This window comes from Branchiostoma floridae, chromosome 13 (genome assembly GCF_000003815.2).
Source record: "Branchiostoma floridae strain S238N-H82 chromosome 13, Bfl_VNyyK, whole genome shotgun sequence".
In the NCBI taxonomy this organism is placed as follows: Eukaryota; Metazoa; Chordata; class Leptocardii; order Amphioxiformes; family Branchiostomatidae; genus Branchiostoma; species Branchiostoma floridae.
In genome coordinates, this window is record NC_049991.1 from 10,026,568 (window position 1) to 10,051,393 (window position 24,826).

General features: G+C 41.0%; 4 protein-coding genes across 5 annotated transcripts; all 4 read right to left on the reverse strand.

Moving 5' to 3' along the window:
- Nucleotides 1–370: 370 nt before the first annotated feature.
- On the reverse strand, nucleotides 371–8,380 carry LOC118428936. The gene is made up of 4 exons (XM_035839232.1): nucleotides 8,208–8,380; nucleotides 7,908–7,985; nucleotides 3,442–3,517; nucleotides 371–3,228 (listed from the first exon to the last, which is right to left on the reverse strand). The coding sequence occupies exons 1-4, from the start codon at nucleotides 8,225–8,227 to the stop codon at nucleotides 2,968–2,970; spliced, it is 435 nt and encodes a 144-aa protein (XP_035695125.1). The 5' UTR covers nucleotides 8,228–8,380; the 3' UTR covers nucleotides 371–2,967.
- Nucleotides 8,381–8,956: 576 nt separating this feature from the next.
- LOC118428935 (actin, cytoplasmic-like) lies at nucleotides 8,957–11,486 on the reverse strand. Its single transcript, XM_035839231.1, has 6 exons — nucleotides 11,335–11,486; nucleotides 10,996–11,144; nucleotides 10,629–10,868; nucleotides 10,267–10,513; nucleotides 9,902–10,093; nucleotides 8,957–9,787 (listed from the first exon to the last, which is right to left on the reverse strand). Exons 2-6 carry the CDS (start codon nucleotides 11,116–11,118, stop codon nucleotides 9,462–9,464), a joined length of 1,128 nt encoding a protein of 375 aa, XP_035695124.1. The 5' UTR covers nucleotides 11,119–11,144; nucleotides 11,335–11,486; the 3' UTR covers nucleotides 8,957–9,461.
- A 3,865-nt stretch (nucleotides 11,487–15,351) lies between these two features.
- LOC118428928 (actin-3-like) lies at nucleotides 15,352–18,978 on the reverse strand. 2 transcript variants are annotated; one of them, XM_035839223.1, is made up of 7 exons: nucleotides 18,748–18,978; nucleotides 18,248–18,405; nucleotides 17,494–17,635; nucleotides 17,139–17,378; nucleotides 16,751–16,997; nucleotides 16,342–16,533; nucleotides 15,352–16,087 (listed from the first exon to the last, which is right to left on the reverse strand). In XM_035839223.1, exons 3-7 carry the CDS (start codon nucleotides 17,620–17,622, stop codon nucleotides 15,756–15,758), a joined length of 1,140 nt encoding a protein of 379 aa, XP_035695116.1. In that variant the 5' UTR covers nucleotides 17,623–17,635; nucleotides 18,248–18,405; nucleotides 18,748–18,978; the 3' UTR covers nucleotides 15,352–15,755. The 2 variants fall into 2 exon arrangements, with proteins under 2 accessions (XP_035695116.1, XP_035695117.1); XM_035839224.1 differs by having other exon boundaries at nucleotides 18,248–18,464.
- A 1,875-nt stretch (nucleotides 18,979–20,853) lies between these two features.
- On the reverse strand, nucleotides 20,854–23,656 carry LOC118428933 (actin-3-like). Its single transcript, XM_035839229.1, has 5 exons — nucleotides 23,404–23,656; nucleotides 22,679–22,918; nucleotides 22,146–22,392; nucleotides 21,796–21,987; nucleotides 20,854–21,194 (listed from the first exon to the last, which is right to left on the reverse strand). The coding sequence occupies exons 1-5, from the start codon at nucleotides 23,527–23,529 to the stop codon at nucleotides 20,869–20,871; spliced, it is 1,131 nt and encodes a 376-aa protein (XP_035695122.1). The 5' UTR covers nucleotides 23,530–23,656; the 3' UTR covers nucleotides 20,854–20,868.
- Between the last annotated feature and the right edge of the window lie 1,170 nt (nucleotides 23,657–24,826).

Genomic DNA, 24,826 nt, shown 5'->3' on the forward strand with positions numbered 1-24,826 from the left:
GGCCTGAATGTTTTCAATTTTTCAGGAGACATACTGTGAATCTCGACAGTACATCTGATTACATGTGATTGGATCATTACGTATTTACCCTTAAACTTACAGAGTTTCAGCCCTATAAAATGCTATAATTGCCAGGGTCGGCCGCTGACCTCCAAAAAGAAACCCCCGAACAAGGCCGAAGTCCCTAACTTCCGGGGTTCGTGCGCTACACGCGCGCAAAGCTGCTACATTGGGGGAATACGCTATCCCGGATATAACCGGGAGCGGCACACGGGCATGTATTTGTGTGCCGGATATATCCGGGTTTGGCAGTTTAAGATTTCCCCAAAGCCATGTATAGAACATACCCAGCAAGGACAATATTAACAGGGAAACTTTCAGGAACTTTATTGAGATTCTGTGGAAGACAAATCAATTTTTGTCATACAGGTAGTTTTAACAAGAGGAATATCACATACAAATGGGTTTTGGTGAAACCTTTTACATAATCTTTATAGTTGACTTTCCTTGGTAAAAAGAATATACTACGTTGTCCTATTGGTATACTATGACTTTTGTAGAGAACAAACAATTTGTGAAGTTATGACAGTTTCCATACATTTGAACATTTCAATGGTTGAGAGCCCCTATGGTATTGTAATAACCTAAAATGATGCGCAGAAATGTGGGTATTTTCAGCAGTTTACAAATACAAATGTACTACAGTAAAGATTGACAAGTAGTAAAAATTGGAGAAGCAAACCACATCAACATGTAGTTGAAAAGTTACTTCAACAAGGACAGTATGGAATAGCAGCAATGTTTCCTTTCGAGAAGCACAGAATAGATCACTGCTGAAATTCTTAATAGATCTTTTTTAAAATGCCAGAAATTATATTGAATGGTACATACATCACGCAATGTAGTAAAAACTTATATCCAAAATAAAACAAGTCTGGCAATATAAATGTAAAACAACACTGAGGTTTCTGTCTGGCAGGAAGTTTGTGTCAATGGCAGTGTGTGTGCTGTTTTTCCTGTATATTAGCCAAACACCAAATTACAGTACTAAGTCTTAAATATCTCCTTTGCACAACATTTGGTGACATACAGATAAAGCTATATCTTGTACAATTGAAGAAACTTTAAAAACAATTTTTATTTTGACCAACATTTTTGTCAGTAGATAAGTTCATATTATCGCTCCAACATGGAGAATCAGATGTTTTACTCCTAAGAACAAGAGCAATAACCGTGAGTCTTAACCATGTAAACATTTTAATGGTAAAACATGTTTGAAAATTAGCCTCCAACTGCAGGCATGGAGAAGTGGTGCAGGAGAGATCTGTAACAGTGAAGCTAGCTGACAAACAACTCTCCTGTGCAACCCCAAAAGTCTGCTGAAGGAGGCTATCAACCTGTACAAACCCTTGGCAACATGTCAAATACATATATCTGAAGGCCATTCTTTTCACAGTTCATGAACATATTGAAACATTTTAATGTAAAATGAACATAATTTTGGGGTATGCAACAGTGTTTCAAACAACGATAGATAACTGTATGCTACAGACATATTTTCACACTGGGGGCCTGGTCAGGATGTTAGCAGGGGCAAAAGATAAAAGTTAATATAATACACAAATTATGTTGAGGATCATTAGATCTACTATCAAGAATAATGATGAAATGGTGGCAAGAATACTAAGCACGATAAGTTTGGAAACTTCATTTTGGTCAATCATATCTCAGTGAATACTTAATCCATTGCATTGTATGTAATTTCAAAGCATGTCTATTTTCATTTACAACGATATTCTTGAGTTTATCATCAAATCTAATCATGTTCTGAGCACCAGGGCTACTTATGTGGATAGGTTGCAACATAATATTAATGTACCGGAATCCCTTGTTCATACCACCGTTATTTTAAGACACTGTGATGGCATAGAATTTGGCACTATTGTTTTGTGACTGACAAACATATTTACCTCTGAGGCCTTTGAATGCAGACTTCTAATAAATTTGGTAGACTGGTAACATTGTAAAGGATAATGAATAAGCTTCCGAATGATACATAATACATTACAATTGATAAGGTAACAAGGGAAAACTGATCAATCAAATTTAAGTTTCCAAACTTTTCGTGCTGAGTGTATACGTGTCTACAATTTGGTCCTTCAATATTACTTATGTAAGCATGAAGATTGTTTTCTGCCCAAATTAACAGTGTTGTTAAAAGGTATAGAATGTGGCAAGCAGTTACAATAATGGCCATATAAATAAGAATATCATAAATAAAAATTAGGTAGATATACATTATGCAACTTCAATTTTTCTTCAAATTGTCGACAACTTTAACCTCTAACTGCTGTGTACCACTCCATACACCCGATTGGTTGTGTACATGGTATAAAGGAGTGAGAAGACCGTTAACATGGCTAGGATATACATTGTAGATGTTTAGTCAAACCTTTACCCATTCACATGGAATTTTCTTTATCAAAAGAAGCCTTAACCTTTTAGCAAAAAGAAATGCCTATCGTCGAGAAATACAATGTAGATAATATCAATTAACCCTGTATATATGAACTTACACAAATCATCAAAGTAAGGTTGTCATATACATGTACAAGTAACCCAAAAATGGAAGCTTATCAGCTTCAAATTTTCATGACTGTGGAACATTGTATTTGCCAGTGCATTAAACTTATGAAATATTCTATTCCATTGAAAACAACATGTAGAGAGCATAATGACACCTTGTCCATTTGCACTGGAACAGCTTTAAGTCTACAAATTTTAAATTCTACCATACAAAGTCTCTAAGGTGGCAACTAGTAACAGTATACTTTAAGTGCTAAAACATTGTGAGTAAACGTCCTGGTAATACATGGCAGTTGGTCCACAAAACTGTGGGCTGTGAGAACATATTAATCCCAAAAACAATAGTTTCTTTGGACAGGATAAAGGTTTGTCAAACGACACCTATCTGATACCATTCTCCTCATTACCATCTGGATTACTAATACCCAATCTCTGAAGCCTTTCCATATGCACCTGGTGTAATACTCTGTTGATACGGCTGTAGTAATTCAAAATAACCTCCTCTTCTGATTGGTTGCTGTTGTCACTCAGCTGATGGAGTAGTTGATGAGGGATGGCCTCTGATTGGCTAATGTTACTGGTAGCTGCCTGCTGATTGGTTGACTGGGCTGGCGAGCCCAAACTGCTGCTACTGGAACTGTCCTATTGAGGTAAAATGAGGAATGTCAAATTGCAAAATGTTGTAATTGTTGGTAGAAAAGTAAATCTAGTAAGTCCTCCTGGCTCCATTTAGTTTACTATCTTTTGAATGTATCAAAGTTATGGCCACTAGTATGACATAATGTGACAGGGAGTCTAATGTTCCATTGTATATTCGCAAAACAGTTTCATGAAGTAATCAACCTAGGAACTGACCTCTGACCCTAAATGACCGTTATGTCTTCTGTCTGGCAGTGCATGATGAGGTAACCAGGGGTGGTTCAAGTCGTTTCTATAGGTAAGAAAACATATCATGTTAGAAATGTAAGGTTTAGAAAAAACTTCAACTGCCATGCTCTAAGTTGATGGTCAGTTAATGGTTTATACAGAGGATACAAGCCCTCTCACAGAGGTCTGAATACATGTGCGGTGACAGGAATTCTAGGTAATATGTCAAAGGTAAAGACCCCGAAAAGTCCTTATCTCGACCATTGGCATTATTGCAATTTGCATAACTGTGTCCAGACGTGTGTTTTTTTCAGGACCTTAACCTTTGACACATGACCTTGAATTACTGTCACCACACATGTATTCTGACCTCTGTGAGAGAGCTCATACTGAGTGTGATGATTTGCAATAATTAAAGGCACCTGAGACATAAATAATACATCAGGACATGCAGAGGCAGCGGCAGCAAATTTCTTATGGGGGGACAAACTTTTGCTGACAAAATGTACAGCACAGGGAGTGCCAAAGGCACAACAATCCTAGGGGTGTCCCCTAGAATAGTTTAAAATATTTATGAGAGCAACGCTCCCGCAACATATTTTCACTATTTCCTGTACTGAAAGCATGAGCCGTGACAAGTAGGGCTGGGTATCGGTACAGCATACCGGTACAAAACCGTTTTTACCTTTGCCAGAATGGCTAAGGTTATGTTTTCGGTTTGGTGGTGTGGTTCTCCCCGTTTGTGAGCAGCATAACTCGAGAGGACTTCGATGGATGCAGCTGATATTTGGTGGGTGGGTAGGGGTGTGGAAGACGAAGGTCGAGTTCGATAATGGGCCCCCTAGCGGCTTGCTAAGGTACTGCAGCAGGACCTGCATGCTTGATATCTCGCGTTCCGGACATGCTGCAGTCGTGATTTTTGAGCGTTAGGGAGCCCTTAAAGCAGGGAGTGATTGCTGCGAGTTTGGGCCCCCTAGTGGCTTTCATGGAAGTGCAGGCGCCGGTTTAATTGCAAACTTTTGTCTGCGGACAGCATAACTCGAGAAGACTTCGACGGATGCAGCTGGTATTTGGTGGGTGGGTAGGGGTCTGGGAAACAAAGGGGGAGTTCGATAATGGGCCCCCTAGCGGCTTCCCTTGGTACTGCAGCGCAACTTCCGGGTGTGTTTTTCCATCTTCTGAACATGGTATGGCCACGAGTTTTGGGTGTTAGATAGCTGTTGTGCTCAGGAGTTAGTGACATAAGTTTGGGCCCCCTAGCGGCTAGTGTAGGGATAGCAGGGGCATTCTTGTCGAAAACTTCTGAAGCAGTACAACCCCACTCCACCTTAGCAGCTGTCAGCACAGTTGAGGGGTTCCTGGTCCATGAATTGGACTGGCCTATGATCAGTCAGTACTGTGAGCAACCTGATATTTCAGAGGTGTAAAGGTCAGACCTTGCAAATGTGTTAGTTGACCCTTAGGCCATATGATCAACTTGGCAAGCCAAAATGATGGACTTATGTACATCACAACGGTCTTAGTCTGTATTATTCTCCTTCCTTTGAGTTTGAGAGGTAGGTACACTGTCATCTCTCTTTTCACTACATGGTCTCAATTTGAGCTGTCCTTGCAGTAGTCTTTTAAAAGCCATTTTCAGTCTCAAAGCCTTCATGCATTCAAGTCTGTCTCCAAAGAGTCAGCTTGAACTATGTAGAACATGTATCTTACCTTTTATATCATATGGTTGTGAGATTTGGGGCAGAGCTAATTCAGAAGACAATTGCCCAGCAGAAATTACACGGAGGTGATTTTGTGGAAAATCTTTTGGGTGTACATAGAGATACAAGGAACATGAGGTAGTAGAGCAGAGCTTGGGACATTGTTCCCAATTGACTTACATATATTTAATGTACAGTCAAGTTGTGGCTACACTTCAAACATTCGGACTTTTTAACACATCCCCTATTGTGAGTAGGCGTGTTATCACTCTGTCATCAAATTAAATACGAACTGATGAACAGCTGTAAGGAATTCAGGTTACAAGGCGTAAGGGAAATTTGAAACGATATCGGTTACTTTTTTCTATGGATGTCTGAATTCATCATCATCACAGTTAGACAATAAGTACATAATGTACATTGTTAAAAATGTGGTTGAAAGATATATATATCCAGACATGTTTTCATTGACTGTCTACAAAAAAGTAAAGAAGGGATTCTCCAGGGAATATTATATAAAATTTTCTAGATAAATATGTGGTATGGTGGGCTTTGTGCAAATTTAGAAGTAGTGCCTACCCCCTTGCAATTGTGACAGGGTGGTGGAAATGGTACTTGTTTCTCGATGCTTTAAGCTTGAGGGTGACTTCTGAACAGTTTCATACAACTAAAATGCACATTTGTGGAGTTATGGTTTTGGAGCTGAGGGGTTGCCGCACAAACCTGGACAATAGACTAAAACCACTGCGACAATTTTACCTTTGCCAGAATGGCTAAGGTTAGGTTTTGGATGTGTTTGTGTGTCTGTGTGTGTGTTAACAGCATAACTCGAGAAGCCTGGGATGGATCCTGATGATATTTGGTAGGTGGGTAGGGATCGGGAAACGAAGGTCAAGTTTGATAATGGACCCCCTAGCGGCTTGCTAAGGTACTGCAGCAGAAACTCAACTTTGGACGAAATAACTCTACAACATGTTGACGGATCGTCATGATTTTTGGTATGTAGATAGAATGAGTGATGACTTACATAATGAGATACTAATTATGCACATCAACAGCTCATTTGCATAATTAATTAGGAAAATTTATAAATCCACAGCATTCCATGATAGGACTTTCAAACTTGTCACATATGTAGCTGGGAAGGAGAGAAATGGCTATAGATATCAATTATGCAAATGATGACCTCATTTGCATTATTAATGAGAAAATATGAACATGTTGACGGATCATCATGTTTTTTGGTATTTAGGTAGCGTAAGTGAAGACCTACATAATGAGATACCAATTATGCAAATCAACAGCTAATTTGCATAATCAATTAGGAAAAGTACAAAAACCCACTGCATTTCATTATAGTACTTTCATCAAAGTTGTCACATATGTAACTGAGAAAGAGGGAAGAGAGTAAGGGGTGTATTTTATTAAAGACTGAAAGAGAATAAGTCAAGAATGGATTAAAGGATCATCATGATTTTTGGTATGCTGATAGCTTAAGTAATACTTGATACAATTTGATATCGATTAATGGTAACTTGGGATCTAATTTGCAAATCAATGTTGAAATTTTATAAACCAACTCCAAGCATATGATTATAAAGAAAATGAAATGAGTAACGCATTTGTCTACAGACATCATTCTACATAACAAACCTTGTTATTTGGCAAAGGTATGTGTTCGTGGAACTCTAGTTTCTTATTGGACCGGTCCAGAAAAAACGGACCTAAAAAAATTAGGTAGACCGGATGTTGGACTGACTAGAAAATTAACATATTATTTTATCAGGCATTCACACGTTTTGGTGCTTGCAGGTGGAAGAAAATAACAATAGTTAAGTAGAGTAGAGTTTATCGTAATTTCTATCAAGTTATACAGCCAATCGTACAGGTGCAGTTAGCGTTGTAGGATTTAAAAACGCCAGTGGGCGTCTAATACTCCACCAAACAGATTTCTTTGTAGTGAAATAAACCATTGGTATGAGTCATACTGCATCAGGTCCAGGTTCAGGTCCGGACCTGGACCTGATCCTCTGGACCTGAATTTTTTGTACCGGTACCCACCCCTAGTCACAAGGGAGGTCCAGTGAAATCAAGACACTTTAAAACGCTATTTCCTGCATTTTGAGGGGTAAATTTTCCTGGTAGACTAACTAGATTTAATGAAATTTCCTCATTTGAGAGGCCCCCCCCCTCCAAACATATTTTTCCTACCAAGGCCCCCCTGACCCCCCCCCCCCCCCCTTTGTGCCGCCTCCAGTAACTAACTAACACTAACTTTGAGCATGGTTTAGGCAAATAATTTGTTGGGTTTCACCTTGGGCACTAAAAAAGAGGAGCAAAACATAAACAGAGAAATGTAAAATTTGTCCAACAATTGTTTCTACTTTTTTTTTGGGGGGGGGGGGGGTATATGAAAATAGCTGTCATCATCAAAAGCAAATGAATAACAGATAGCAAATCTCCTTACATTTGAGCCTCAACATTACTACAACCATTACCATTACAAGTGGTCACAGGGATAGAAAACTGTACAAGTTAAGTTGAAAGGTCAACTGACAAAAAATAAAAATAGCTCCTAGTAATAATATCTATTGTTGGTTTAAACCAGCATAAGACCTGTAAATTTCTTAACTTTTTCATTCTTACTTGTGATCCCTCACATCATTTCATCATTTAGGATGTATTAATGGTAACTGTTTGACCCCTAACATGCTAACGTTATTGTTTTTGTTGATACAGTAAACCTACATGTACCTCTCTCCACTGTGCCGTTTTGGGTGCTGCAACCCCGCATTTTCCATCTCATCCTCCTCACTACTTCTGTGACGCTTTCTGAAAAAAATTATCAAGACACAAAAATTATCTCCTCTACACGATGATTTATAATTTGACAAAGATTCCGGTGACTCATGTTTTATGCAACACTACCGCCATATTTTTGTGTCCGTATCGAAAGCCCCATGTCATGGCAAGCCCAGAATGTTTACATGGATAAAATCGTACGGTTTCGTACAAGTTGGGATAAGCTTGTAGTAAGATAGTAAACATTCCTACCTTGACCTAGACTGTGTCATACTGGGGAATGCTTTATTAGCTTCTGACTGGCAGTTCCAGAGAAAATTCCTAAACTCCAGTCTGGCATTCGGCAAGATTCCTCCCACCCGGCTGGCGGCGTCAGGGCGCTTGCGCAATAATGGGAAGAACCAGTGCGGCTGCGCGGTGACTTATGACCTTTGCAGACGACACATTTGAAAATTTCCCATTTTTGCAGACGACGTTTTGAACTAATCCGATATATCGTTCAAATTTCTCCACTGTAAACTCATTGATAGCTCACTATTATTAGTACTCAGGATATTTCTTGTCCAAATATTATTATAATATTTCCTCCATATTCAACCGTTACGTAAACAATGCGGTGACGCAAGAAAAATTAGTTGTGTCAACCACGAATTCTTCGCCTATCTTTATTAAAAAAAGAAAGGCAATATTGATTTTAGAGCTCAGAAATACAGTTATTAGTTATCTGTTGTATATATTCATTCTGATTGAAAGATCTCATAAACGCATAACGTTAATACGTTTTCGATACGAAATTGCCAAAAAGTTATAATTTGACTATTTGACAACCAGCATGAAATGCAATTTTTGGTGTTAAGTATACACCATTTAACGTTAGATAAAGCAAGTAACGTTATATCTATACGTTGCACCACAGCTTTTTTTTTGTTTTTTGCTATACATATCATGAATTAGCTAACAGCAGTTATCCAAACATCAATGACAATCCAGACACATGAATATCAAAGGAAAATGGTTTTATTACAGACTTTGAATGTAACGTTAGCACCCTATAGGCCTACACAAACAGCTCGAAGAACGGCATGATTACAACATATAACGTTGGCTGTTGTGGTGGTAAACAAACGCAATAAAACGTGAACGTTACCAGTTCATTCCACTGAATTACAGACTATGACAATTCTACTTTGCACCATTGACTACACTAAATAAATAGTTCCAATGTATTGTTTGCTTCATTCGGTATATGAAATAAAACAGCACGTATTGCTGACAGTAGTAAAATGTATCTAACATAAGTATGTATCGCTAACCCTAGACTATTTACATAGTGTCACCAAGGACCAGCCCTGAATAAAGTTCGTAGGCAAAGCTCAACAAGATTGCATAGAATTTTACAAAGATATTTTACATCTTGCCTATAACGTTACCAACGCCACGTAGTTATCACCACACAACTCGTTTTAAATCAACATTAATTCAATAAAGTGAAAACATATGATAAATCTAGAAGCATTTACGGTGGACGATAGACGGCCCGGACTCGTCGTACTCTTGCTTGCTGATCCACATCTGTTGGAAGGTGGACAGGGAACCAAGGATGGATCCTCCGATCCACACGGAGTACTTCCTCTCGGGAGGAGCGATGATCTTGATCTTCATGGTGCTGGGTGCCAGGGCGGTGATCTCCTTCTGCATACGGTCGGCGATGCCGGGGAACATACTGGTGCCGCCGGACAGCACGGTGTTGGCGTACAGGTCCTTACGGATGTCGATGTCGCACTTCATGATGCTGTTGTACGTCAGCTCATGGATGCCGACAGACTCCATTCCTGGGGAACAGAAGAACCATAAATGAGATCAGTTTGGTTGGGTGGTAAAGATATTGCTTTTCAAGTGGTATTTCAAAAACATTACATGTCGTAGTCTACTCGTGAAAGACTTACCGATGAAAGAAGGCTGGAACAGTGTCTCTGGGCAGCGGAACCTCTCGTTGCCGATGGTGATGACCTGTCCGTCCGGCAGCTCGTAGCTCTTCTCCAGACTGGAAGACTGTGCGGCAGTGGCCATCTCCTGCTCGAAGTCCAGGGCGGCGTAGCACAACTTCTCCTTGATGTCACGGACGATTTCACGTTCAGCTAAAGAACAACACATCAGTAAAATTGTTTGTTAGGCTGCCAGTAGAGTTCAAAGTTAATTAACTTATTGCTTGACGACAGAATTGGCAGAACTGATACACTATAAATGTAACTTGAAGTCTGAAGAATAACAGGCCCTGTATGAGGAATGTTAGCGTACAAACTGTAAATACCTGAGTTCACCAAGCCGTACCCCCTCTCTGTTAGAATCCTCATGAGGTTGTCTGTCAGGTCCCTCCCGGCCAAGTCCAGACGCTCGATAGCGTGCGGCAGGGCGTACCCCTCGTAGATCGGCACGGTGTGGGTCACGCCGTCCCCAGAGTCCATCACGATCCCCGTGGTGCGGCCGGAGGCGTACAGGGACAGAACGGCTTGGATGTTGACATACATGGCGGGAGAGTTGAACGTCTCGAACATGATCTGTAGTTGGATTGACAAAAATATCCTGAATAAGCATTGAAAGCTGGAAAAACAGATTGAATGTCTGACAAATGTACACATATCCAACCAAGGGTTTTCTGTATCAGAACCTTACCTGTGTCATCTTTTCCCTGTTGGATTTCGGGTTGAGAGGAGCCTCCGTCAGAAGAACGGGATGTTCCTCCGGGGCGACACGCAGCTCGTTGTAGAAGGTGTGGTGCCAGATCTTCTCCATGTCGTCCCAGTTGGTCACGACGCCGTGCTCGATGGGGTACTTCAGGGTCAGGATACCCCTCTTGCTCTGGGCCTCGTCACCGACGTAACTGTCCTTGTTTCCCATTCCTATCATTTGAGGCTATGAAAAATAATGACGGTTACGCAGAGTAATTAAAAAAACAAACAATACACAAGCAATTTCCATTTTTTTAAATCTACCTTGTATTACGTAAATTACTAGCTGCATGGAAAAGAGCATGTCTCACCTGATAGCGAGGCCGTCCTACAAGTGACGGGAAGACGGCCCTGGGCGCGTCGTCCCCCGCAAACCCGGCCTTACACATGCCGGAGCCGTTATCCACAACCAGGGCAATGTCTTCGTCACTCATGGTTCCCTGTATTTCTTGTGTTGCGTCTGTTTGGAAACATGAAATAGAGATTAAAACAATTGCAACATACAAAGACACATTTCCCAACTTAACTTCAAGTGACAATACAGTCCTGTCATATGTGAAACTAAATAAAGGCAAGGTTTTAACAACCTAAAATAATACACACACATCTATGTAATTTATACTTATTGGCATATAGTATAAAACAGGTACCTGTTTGATGAAAGTTTGACCGGTGAGTGGCCGACAGTCTACTCAGGTGAGTCGATGAAGAGTTGCGAAGATCACACCTGTCTCGTCGAAGTCTGAATCCAGCTGTTCTTGGACTGCCCTTTTTATATCGTTGTATGGACGTCAGGTAACTGTCAGGGATAAAAATAAGTTTGTACCTGTTCTTGAAGAGATAACTCACTCGCTTTTTTTCTTGGAAGTATCTCCCATATATGGGTCTTTTCCGAACTATTATACCATATAAGGATATGGCTAGTTTGATGCTTGTCGGGATTTGATTGACCTCGCTATAGCTTTGTGAAATGCAGCTAGACCAATCACAGATCGGTGTTCCCAATGCCTTACCAAATTAGGTATTGCTGCGAGGTCTTGCCAGTAGATTCAAATGTTTTATTCTTGAGCATGACAGGTCGTCAATAATGTTCGTTAATTCACATGACCTAAGGGAAAGCCCTGTAAACAATATATTAAGGTCTTAGTCATCGGAGGCTCCCGTCCCAGAATTCAAAGCGTGTGTGGCAACAACCATGAGAAGAATATTGAAGTCAAACACACTGTAATTCTAACATCTACTACCCAAATAAAGCATCAATATCAACCTAATTGATTTAAGATTCGGAACTTCGAAGAATAAGCATTATGCATAGAAAACTATGTGTAAAGTGGGTAAAATAATGCCGCATGTTGGTAGTTACCTATTACACGGGGCCCTACTGGCTTTGTTTTGCCACGTGACCTAATGTGTACCTGCACGTTACCGTGTTTCCTTATTTGGAAATATGACGAGCGCGTGTGACCTCTGACCTCTACCAGGTGAGTCGATGTGTACAAGCTGAGCGAAGTGCTCGCTATATTTCTGACCTACCTGCTGGCGTCATTTCTATAGATAGACGCCTACATATATAAGTGCGACGGTTTACGTTGTTGTTGGGTCATTCCCTTGCGTTCAAACGCCGAATGATAACCCCAAGAGTCCAGCTTACAATACTTCCGGGGTGTTTCAATAACATGGTAATATATTGGTACTGCTGCACTGTCCAAAATAATGTTTGTATCTTTATAACGTTACGTACAGCGCGTACAGTCATACGGCACATGCCTACGCAGTGCTCGATGGTGCAGTGGTATATTCTGCCCATCGATTGACCAAATATCATTGCATTTTAGTCGCTCCAAATCACAAGCGGGGTTAAAGAGTTTGCCATTTGTTTGGGTCTCTGCAACTGTCTGTGTCAGTAATTTTCTTTAAGATTCGTGTGGATGTTATATATTGAGGCTACTATTGTTTTATTTTCTGACAGTGGTTTAAAGTTTATAGAAAACATACATAGGATAAGTTTTCAATATTTAGGATCTGTACATCAGGGGAAATGGTTATTACCCATAGGTACTGGCCACCTTTCAATATTAGGTCACTCCAAAATTTCTCGGAATTGTTCTCCTTATACGGAGATTTCCTTGCAACGTTGCCGTATAAGGGCATAGAAGCTTGTGTAGTTTTTAAATTCATTGTCCCATGTCACGAGAAAGCTGAACGAACTCCTGTTAAATAGTTGTCGGCCAATCGGCAGCCGAGGTTTTCATCTTTTTGCCATATAAGGTACGGCTCACAGAGGCTGGTCTGTGCGTTCAAGTAGCTTGATTGTCTGAGGTATGACAGACGATCGATAATCATTCACATGCCCTCGCGTGTCTCCATACACTGATGTTATAGCCACCAGGATTCAATCTTGGAATCCGCCTAGGCTGTCACTGACATATATGCATCTATTTTGTCTTATGATACATTATGAAAAGAAGGGATATAGATTTGATATGAATGTCAGCAGAGGGTTGTTTTATTCTTGAGCGTGACAGGTCTTTGTTTGTTTGTTTATTTCGATCTCCAATTAGATTTTACAGGTCGTCAATAATGTTCGGTAATTCACATAACCTGGGGGAAAACCCTGTAAACAATGTAAGCTCTTAGTCATCGTAAGCTCCCGTCCCAGAATTCAAAGCGTGTGTAGCAACAACCAAGAAGATTGTTAAGTCAAGCACACTATAACTCTAACACCTACTATCCAAATAAAGCAACGATATCACCCTAATTGATTTGAGATATGGATAAATAAGCATAGGAAACTATGTATTGAGGGCGGTAAAATAATGTTGCATGTCGATAGATACCTACTCCACTGGGCCCTAGCCTTGTTTTGCCACGTGACCCGATGTCAACCTGCACGTTACCGTGTTGCCTTATTTGGAAATATGACGAGCGCGTGTGACCTCTGACCTCCACCAGGTGAGTCAATGTGTACATGAGCGAAGTGCTCGCTATATTTCTGACGTACTTGCTGGCGTCATTCTTATAGATAGAAGCCTACATATATACGTGCGACGGTTTACGTTGGGTCATTTGATTACGTTAAGACGCCAACTAGTATCAAAGAACCCAAGAGTCCTGCTTACCATATTTGAGTCAAACGAAGCGAAGGACTTCCGGGGTATTTCAATAACATAATAGCATTGGTACTGCTTCACTGTTTAAAATAATATTTGCGTCCATGTAACGTTTATACCTATGTTGCATACAGTCATACAGCAGGCCTACGAGGGCGATCGTGCAGTATCATATTCTGCCCACTGATGAACCAAATATTGAACGCAGTCATAATAACGTGTACAATGTGGGATTTTGAGTCGCCAATCACAAGCGGAAAATGCTGCATGGGGTTAAAAAGTTTGCCATTTGCTTTGGGTCTCTGCAACTGTCAGTAGCGTTCTGCTGTATTATATCAAATTAGGCTACTATAAGCTTTTTTCTGACAGAGGTTTAAATATTGATAGAAAACATTTAAGGATAAGTTTTCAAGACTTAGGACCTGTAAGTCAGGGGATATGGTTATTACCCATAGGTGCTGGCCACCTTTCAATATTAGGTCACTCCAAAATTTCTCGGAATTGTCCTCCTTATATGGAGTTTTCATTGCAACGTTGCCACATAAGGGCATAAAACCTTCTGCATTTTTTGTTTGATTCATTGTTCATGTCACGAAGAAGCTGAACGAACTGCAAAATACTTGTCAACCAATCGGCAGCCGAGGTTTTCATCTTCTTACCATATAAGGTATGACTTCAGAGGCTGGTCTGTGCTAGCTTGATTATATGAGGTATGACAGACGATCGATAATCAATCAAATGTCCCCGCGTAACCTCGTACATTGTAATATGTTGACCACAAAAATTGAATCTTGGAAACCATCTAGGCTGTGACCGATATACGTGCACCTATTTCTAGAGTCATGATTGAATGATCTTACATAATAGAAAATGGGACATAGAGTTGATATGAATGTCAGCAGAGAACACGTAATTGTATCACTTCGTTGTTCAGCAGGTCTTCAACGGCAGCGTAAGATTTCTGCGCCTGTTCTGTGTCCAAAAAGACGTACAAGGCTGATAAATGTGCATGACACGTGTATTGACTAAAGATTGATAAAAACGGTTGGCCCTGCATGCCAGTTTAATCATGTGTAGTGTTTGTGACGCAACAGGTGTTGCCATGTTCCCTTATTTGGTAATATCCTTGAAGAAGGTGCTCCAGTCCTCCACGGTGCGTCCAAGACGACTGAATATTTTTGTTGTTTCGTGCGTCGATTAATACTCAGACACACACTCGTATTATGTTATGAGACGCCATTGATGTATGATTACATAATTTTTATTATGTAGTGTTTGTGACGGTAAGGTGAATTGTATAGATTGAATGAAAAATTAATCTAAATTAATTTCAAGAGTTCATTATACATTCTAAACAATTCGGATCGTCTAATCCCGTCTCTTGGTATTGCCTTATATTCTAAACCCTGCCCATTGGTTGTGTTCTGTATTAAACTGTTCATTGATGATAATGGCCTTACATTTATAATGTTACAAACGTTGCCTTATGCCAGAAATACGAACACTGATGCAACGTTCCATGTAACAATGACAAGAAATGCACAAGAACACAAGATAGAAATACAAAAAAAAAAAAACTTTATTTGTTTTGCTATGGACATCTTTAGACTAATTATGGAGTGTGTGTTTGCGTCCGAAAAGACAATAGGACAACGAACGCCGTCAATCATACAAGAGCATATTTAAAACTTTGGACTTTAACTGCAAAGATACATAATAAATACAACAGGTTGAGCTAGATATTTTATGTTATCATTGTAACAAAAAGTATCATATAGCTATACAGCTTGCATCATATTTCCTCTTGTTATTGTGCTACCAATTGTTTTTCTGACTAAACACAAGAGAAAGTACCGTACAATGCACAGTATGTAGCTTTTTATAAGAAATAAGGAGGATGAATGAATATGGCATCTCGAAATGAATTTTACTGGCGACATTTGACATAATGCATAGAATATCTAAAAACATTTACGGTGGACGATGGAAGGCCCGGACTCGTCGTAGTCTTGCTTGTTGATCCACATCTGTTGGAAGGTGGACAGGGAGGCCAGGATGGACCCGCCGATCCACACGGAGTACTTCCTATCGGGAGGAGTGATGACCCTGATATTCACGGTGCTGGGTGCCAGGGCGGTGATCTCCTTCTGCATACGGTCGGCGATGCCGGGGAACATGGTATTGCCGCCCGACAAGAATATGTTAGGATACAGATGCCTACGGATGTCGATGTCGCACCGCATGATGCCGTCATACGTCAGTTCATGGATGCCATACGCAAGTAAGTCAATATCTGGAACAGATCAAACATACATATTGATGGTATAGATGTTTATATTTATCTCTTTTCTTAAATTAATCAGATGTCGATGCCAGCCAACCGTTAGTAGGATTTGATTATATCTCGTATTAGTTACTTGTGTTCTCGACACGTTGAAAGTAAGTTGATCTGACCTGATCTATGTTTGTGCACATCTATGTATCATAGAATGGTGTCGTTTAAGCCTATATGGTGTATCTATATAAATGTTATTAATATTGGCGTACCAATGAAGGAAGGTTGAAACAGCGCCTCTGGGCAGCGGAACCTCTCGTTACCGATGGTGATGACCTGTCCGTCCGGCAGCTCGTAGTTCTTCTCCAGACTGGAACTGGAGGCGGCCGTGACCATCTCCTGCTCGAAGTCCAGGGCGACGTAGCACAACTTCTCCTTGATGTCACGGACGATTTCTCTCTCAGCTAGAAAATATATATACATGTATATATATTTCAAGAGCAATGTTGTTGTTCTTAACGTTGTGTTTGTGTTTGAAAATATGAGATACTTCAAATCACTGGTAGCCTGGTTACCAAACCCCAGCCCGATCTCAAGTATCTATTGTGCAGGGAGAAAGATATTTGAGGTTGGGGTATGGTATCCAGGCTAAATCACTGGGTAACACAGCCACTGACACACCTGTGCTACTGAAGCTGTATCCCCTCTTTCCTAATATCCCCATAAGGTTGTCCGTCAGGTCCCTCCCGGCCAGGTCCTGACGCAGAGTGCTAGGAGGCAGGGTGTACCCTTCGGTGACCGGCAAGGTGTGGGTCACGCCGTCCCCGGAGTCCACCACGATCGCTGTGTTGCGACCGGAGGCGTACATGGACAGTATGCCTGTGATAGCGACATACACGGCCGGAAAGTTGAACGTCTCGAACATGACCTGTAGTTAGATACACAAAAAACCCTCAACACGCGTCGAATGTTGGAAACCGATTACAACTTCATTATCTTGGTTGAAACGTTTGTCAAGAATAAGAATGAATGACCAACTTAACCAAGCGGTTCTGTGCAAGAATCCTACCTGTGTCATCTTTTCCCTGTTGGCTTTCGGGTTGAGCGGAGCCTCCGACAGTTGAATGGGGTGTTCTTCGGGAACGACACGCAGCTCGTTGTAGAAGGTGTGGTGCCAGATCTTCTCCATGTCGTCCCAGTTTGTGACGATGCCGTGCTCGATGGGGTACTTGAGTGACAGGACGTCTCTTTTCTGTTGGGCTCCGTCACCCACGTAACTGCCTTTTTTCCCCATTCCTTTTATCAGAGACTGGGGACAATAAACAACTTAAAATGCACGTCGTTTAAACGCACACGCTTAGCCTATTTTCTTTGTCATTCGGTCAAATTATGTATGACGGAGAAGAAATCACTGATAGTCTCACCTGATAGCGAGGGTGTCCTACAACAGACGAGAAGACGGCCCTGGGCGCGTCGTCCCCCGCAAACCCGGCCTTACACATGCCGGAGCCGCTGTCCACAACCAGGGCAATGTCTTCATCATACGTGGCCATTGTTTTTGTACATCTGATAATGCACCCGGGTATTAAAAGAGATTTGTATAAGTTATCACTAAAAGATATTTTCTTGATGTACATTTTTAGCTAGCTATAGACAATTTTACGCTTATTAGGCGTTCAATCTTGACAATACCACCAACTTAATCTACAGCTATTCAAAGTAGAGCAGTCACCCTGTACTGGCATGGGTGAATGACGATGATGTTAACGTAACAGTCAACCATTGAACGTGATAAAGCACTTGAACAAACACTGATTGATACTAGAGACAAGTGATATTAAAGAAGCAGCACATTGGGACGGTCGGAGTCGGGGTCCGTGAGGTGGTGGGCGTCGACCTGAAACGGTGCCATTATGCCTGGCAGCGAAATGGGGTCGAGATAATCTCTAAGCAGATCCACGGTGGCGTAATATAGTATCAAACTCATCGTATATATAATATAATATAGTACCTGTATCAAACTCCGGTGCCCGTTTGACTCCCTTTGGCCGGCTATACTCCTTGGCCAGCTTTGATACTATCTTATGGCGCCGTAGGATCTGCTTGGAGATTAGTTTGACAATTAACAACTGTTATAGTGTGAGTGTTACGGTCAGATCTATGTCTGAGAAAACCTACCGGTAGGGGCTCTGCTCACGGTGTTACGGCTTCAGATTTCTGCACTGCTGTCACACTGGGCTCGTGGTTCTTCCCCGATCCGCGTCGTTGTTCCCAGCCCCGCCTGGTTTATATAAACCTGGTACTGGCACGCCGGCCAGATCAAGCTCCTTCAATGGCTTAGTAGATATTCATTGAAGAGTGCAAAAAATATCAAAGAAATTGGTTCCAATGGGACCTGTAGAATATTCAGCTTTGCTATTTCACTTCGCTTGAAGCACAGTTGCAGATAAGATATCAAAATAATGAGAACAGAAATAGTAAACTGATCACTGAGATCTGTAAATGGTTGCGGCCATTTTGGACGAGTCCATTTTGCTTGTTATGTGTAGTAATCGTTTCGTGCCAGATCGATACACAATTACAGTATCTGTTAACGCCAACGAAGTGTTAGGAAATAGATCAAAGGTACACACATAGTTTATCTCCACCACCCCCCTCCCTTGCTATAGTTCACCTACCTGTCTGAATTGTGTTAGCCAGTGCTCTATGTCCAGTCTTTTTACAAACGACAGATTCTAATCGTTTAACAGCTCAGGTGGTGAGATGTATCACCGTGAAGCCCGCGACCCGTGGGGTGACTTACATGGCTACAGTCGGCCTACAATATATTGTACATATGATTCATCAGGCACGGTGTTTACATATGTGCGCCATCGCCGTGGTTTCCTTATTTGGAAACATGACGATCCTAGTGTTATGACCTATGACCTCAGGCGTGGTAATTGGCATGCAATACGAGTACCCTGTATGGTAAGATTTCGTCATTTTGTGTCATCCTTAGGCCATGTTGATTTGATTATATGGCCAAAAACAAAAGTTGGCTTCAGTATGAAATCAATGTGGTCAGGAAGGTTGAACATAGGACTACAAACACATAGTATGGTATACCAACAGTTAGATGTTGCGACCAGTAACGTTACATCATACGGGTGCAAAAGATTTTTTTTCTTCTTGGACCAATCTGAAATAAACAGACCTGAAAAAAATCAGACGAACGAGGTTCGCCAATTGCAAAATGGACACACTGTGTCGGCGGGTGTTTGGGGTCCTACCGGGCCAAGAAGACAACAAAAGCGAAGTGAGTAGAGGTTATAGTCACTTAAGCTTGTACCAAGTTTCTACAGGCAAAGGTACAGAGACAGTTAGCCTTTATTACATGAAGATGGGATTTTAAAATGCCAGTGGTAGTCCAATGATCCACCAAAGAGATTCCTTTGTAGCAAAATTGACCAACTAGTTGAATTACCATTGTTTTTAGTATTATCAGTTCTCAAGTTCCCACAGACAATCAGGTCCAGGTTCACGTCCACCTGGAAATGATCCTCTGGACCTGAACGGGACCTATCCTGAATTTACTGGTACATGTACAAACCCCTTCCAAAAATACTTCTTTTTTTTCTTTCTGTCCTTTCACATCTTATTCTTTGACTTTTGAGATTTATTTTGGCATTCTATGGCATCAGTTATCGATTTTCTGATACTTTTTTTTCAATCTACGGAATACTTGTGCTCATTTTACAGCTGCTTTGCACAATGTACTGTGTGGTCCAAAACTTTTTTTTTTTGGAAATGGCCGAAAATTGGTGCGAGCGCGGATGTCATCCATATAATCAAATCAACATGGCCTTATAGATAAAAAAATATATATAATTGCGATGATATTTGTTGATATTGCTTATTTACTATATATGTGTAAATGCATGGCATAATCTATGCTGGGAACTGGAATCTGTGACGGTATACTTAACACTGTCTGCGTCTTAACCCCTGGGCCCTGTTATAACATACTGTAAATGCAGAAATGTTCTCGGTGGATTAATGTTCGCGGTTTTCGCGGTGAACACTTCACCGCGAATTTAAAACCACCGCGAACATTTTTTTTATTATGATATTAGATTGCAGTCTGTGGTGTTACCGCCAACTTAAATCCACCACGAAAAGTCCTTTTTCCTGCTACCGCGAAATTAAATCCCCGCGAACTTAAATACATTTACAATATATGGATCTACGTGAGTGAGTGAGTATACATACTGTAGGCAGTACTAGTTGCAGGTAGATATAATTAGACACAGTGTAGGAGCCTTTGGCTGGGAGTCTTGATATAACTTTGATATTAGACTCCATGAAGATGGAGGTCTCAGTTACACTTTGAAATGTCAAGCATTTTTGAGTAATACAAGCTGACAGACTTGCTGTGAATATACATTTGATAGAGCAGTGTAATTGTGATATTAGACAAATAATTATGCCACAATAAGTATATACAGCTAAACCTATGAAATAAAAATGAAAACATCGATTTTCTGTTCAGGAAGTAAATCTTTAAAAAAACTTTTACTATATACAGAACTATACGCGATTCACACTATTTGTACGCTACAAACAATGATATAAAAGTATGAAGAGACGTGGGAAAGGACAAGACGCTGTAGACGCATATTCCTCGTTTGGAACAGAATATAAAAGTCTGTTGGTAAAGAGGCCTATTGATAAAATCACATTGCTGTAGCCAAGCTTAACAGCCATGCAATGTATCTTGATATATTTGTCTGATGATATGTGATCTAGCGAAAACGTAACTAAAAACATTTACGATGTACGATAGCCGGACCGGACTCATCGTACTCTTCCTTACTGATCCACATCTCTTGGAATGTAGACAAGGCCGCTAGAGCGGAGCCACCTTGCCAGGCCGCGAGCTTCCTCTCGGGAGGAGCGATGATCTTGATCTTCATGGTGCTGGGTGCCAGGGCGGTGATCTCCTTCTGCATACGGTCGGCGATGCCGGGGAACATGCTGGTGCCGCCGGACAGCACGGTGTTGGCGTACAGGTCCTTACGGATGTCGATGTCGCACTTCATGATGCTGTTGTACGTGGTCTCGTGGATACCAGTTGACTCCATACCTAGACAGAGAATAGACGATGCCACATGAATAAACTGAGATGCTGATCGATTCTTTACAGCACCAATGGAGGTTTGGTTTGATGTGTCTAGCTCTGCAGGTCATACCGGGATTTGAATACAGCACTAAAAAAACTTGTAATGTCCACGACACATCTTTTGATTGTGTTAAAAGTGACTTTGTGGACGCCTGCTGGCATTTCCATACCTGTACTCATGGTTGAAACAAAATGGAAAGATTCCATACAGTTTGTAAGTCCTTAACTAAAGCATTTGTGAAACTTAATGTTTTTTATTGTTCTATATTTCTTGCTCATTTTGTCTGCTCATTTTTCTGCAAGGTTGCAGCACCAACTTTGGACTCAGACCTTCCCATCCTGACGTCTCCCATTACGCCATCTTCTGCCCCACATCCTTTCACTCTACAATATTCAAATAGCTCCGGACACGCGGGAGAACAAGCAAACAGAACGAATATACTATCCCGTTTTCATGAAGATTTAAAGACGAAGGCTTTATGGCCGAATGTACATCACAATGTGAAAAGTTACGCCATAACCTGAAAACTTTCTCTATCAAGAACTTACAAGTCCGATAGCTCACCCGCTAGATCTGGCTGAAACAGAGCCTCTGGGCAGCGGAACCTCTCGTTACCGATGGTGATGACCTGTCCGTCCGGCAGCTCGTAGCTCTTCTCCAGACTGGAACTGGAGGCGGCCGTGGCCATCTCCTGCTCGAAGTCCAGGGTGACGTAGCAAAGTTTTTCCTTGATGTCACGAGCGATCTCCCGGTCGCCTTAACGAAAATAAATGTACTCGGCGTTACGTTTGGTCACCAGATTGACATTCGAAATACTTGAGACAAAAATGCAAGAATAGCACGAGGGAGTGTCCTGATACCATCTCACGTTTTCCTTGGCCAAAACTAAAATCAGACATCATGTGTTTGCGTACTTGTAGTCGTAAAGCTGTATCCCCTCTCATTCAGAAATCTCATGAGTTGGTCTGTCAGGTCCCTCCCGGCCGGGGCAAGATGCAGGATGGCGTGCGGCAGGGCGTGCCCCTCGTAGATCGGCACGGTGTGGGTCACGCCGTCCCCGGAGTCCATCACGATCCCCGTGGTGCGGCCGGAGGCGTACAGGGACAGGACAGGCTGGCTTTGGAGGTACATGGCGGGGACGATGAACGTCTCGAACATCATCTGAAGTTAGGGCCAGGTTGAAGACGTCAAAAAGGTTGGTAAAAGTGACCAAATGGGTAACAGGTAGTGCTTCTTCGAGTCGACACAACCCAAGATAACAACTCACTGCCCTTACTTAAAATTACTTTCTGTCTGTGTTTCGCATGTAGGACTGTTAAAATACGCTACCAGCTTAAGATTGCGGTGGCACATTTTCCTGGTCTGTCTGAAAGCAAATACACATATATAAAACAAGTGAAGATACATTTTAATTGATTGCACACAGAAGAAACAAAATGTATGATACCTGTGTCATCTTCTCCCTGTTGGCTAGAGGGTTCATGGGCGCTTCCGACAACATGACTGGATGTTTCTTAGGGTCCACGCTAAGCTCGTTGTAGAAGGTGTGGTACCAGATCTTCTCCATATCGTCCCAGTTGGTTATAATGCCGTGTTCGACGGGGTACTTTACGGTCAGGACACCTCTTGTCTGTATTGCTTCGTCACCGACGACGTAGTTGTCTTTTATCTTGTAATCTTTAAGACCCTGTTTGGAAAGAACTCGGTTGTTACTACAGTCACTCATAATTAATCATGAAACAGTTATCTACAAGCAGATCCTACAATCGCATAAGATAGTACTAAACTGGCCAGGAAGTGTAGTCAGCCAAGAGGTGTATATTTGCCATGTAGCCAAATACACTCCTAGACCGGCTTCACTCCTCTGGCAGCTTTTGATACTATATTATGCTACCGTAGGATCTGCTTGGAGATTAATGAAACAGATCAACTTGTTGTAAAACTACAAGCACAAAGTCTGATATAGCTACCTTTCAATCTTAACCTGCAAAAGTCTTTAACTAGAAGTAAAAGAATTAAGATTGTTCAACAATATTCATGACATCATCTGACTTACAAAAGTCTATGTAGTATAAGAATGCTACTTGAATCCATTGTGAGAAATCCTTGCTCAGAAGACAAATAAAAATATTTGAGACAAACAAAATATCCATAACTACGACGCTTCCTTACCAGACCTCTTGGCCTCCCCACAACAGACGGGAAGACGGACAGCGGCACGGGCTCCCCCGCGAAGCCGACCTTACAGGTACCGGAGCCGTTGTCTATAACCACCGCCACTGGTTCATACTCACACATCTTCACTGTATACTATATCCGTCACTCATAGACTTATTATTGGGTAGTACAAATAATAGGAGTGGTTTCAAATCTCTCGGTGCCACACTTCCTGATTGTTCAGCATAACCTGACCCCTAACACCTGACCTCACAGCTTGTCTTGATATGATACGTCACTGAGAATGATCATGACGTCATTTCTATAAATAGGAACGAAGCTACCGACTGACACAGATTAGGAAATTAGTACAGAAGGAAATATCTCATAATTATGTATTTGGTTTTGATGGTAAGTAGTAATAAAGATAATCTGTGATTTTATGTTGTAATATATAATTATATGTTAATACTTTCACTATATTTTATTCATGTCACTATGAATCATGACCATGTCCAAGGCAGCTATATTCAATTATGTTTCTTGGCAGCCGACGTAAGTTCGGACATTAAGATGTAATCGAATGAATAAATAGATTACTACCTAACTTTAAAAGCGTTATGAACTGGCTTAAACAATAAATATACACCTCTTACTATCTTCCCTCTTTCTCAGTTACATATGTGACAACTTTGCTGAAAGTACTATAATGGAATGCAGTGGATTTATAAACTTTTCCTAATCAATTATGCAAATTAGCTGTTAATTTGCATAATAAGTATCACATTATATAAGTCTTCACTTAGGCTATCTACATGCCAAAAATCATGACGATCCGTCAACACGTTCATATTTTCTCATTAATTATGCAAATGAGATCATCATTTGCATGATAAATATGTATTGACATTTCTCTCTTTCTCAGCTACATATGTGACAAGTTTTAAAGTCCTATCATGGAACGTAGTGAATTTATAAAATATCCTCATTAATTATGAAAATTAGCTGTTGATTTGCATAATTGGTATCTCATTATGTTTGTCTTCACTTACGCTACCTACATACCAAAAAACATGATGATCCGTCAACATCTTCATATTTTCTCATTAATTATGCAAATGAGGCCATCATTTGCATAATTGATATCTATCGACATTTCTCTCCTTCCCAGCTACATATGTGACAAGTTTGAAAGTCCTATCATGGAATGCAGTGGATTTATAAATTTTCCTCATTAATTATGCAAATTAGCTGTTGATTTGCATAACTAGTATACCATTATGTAAGTCATCATTCATTCTATCTACATACCAAAAATCATGACGATCCGTTAACACGTTGTAGAGTTATTCTCGTCCAAAGTTTGAAAGGAAACCGGCGCCTGCAGTTCCAAAAAAGCCGCTAGGGGGCCCAAACTCACAGCACTTACTCTCTGCCT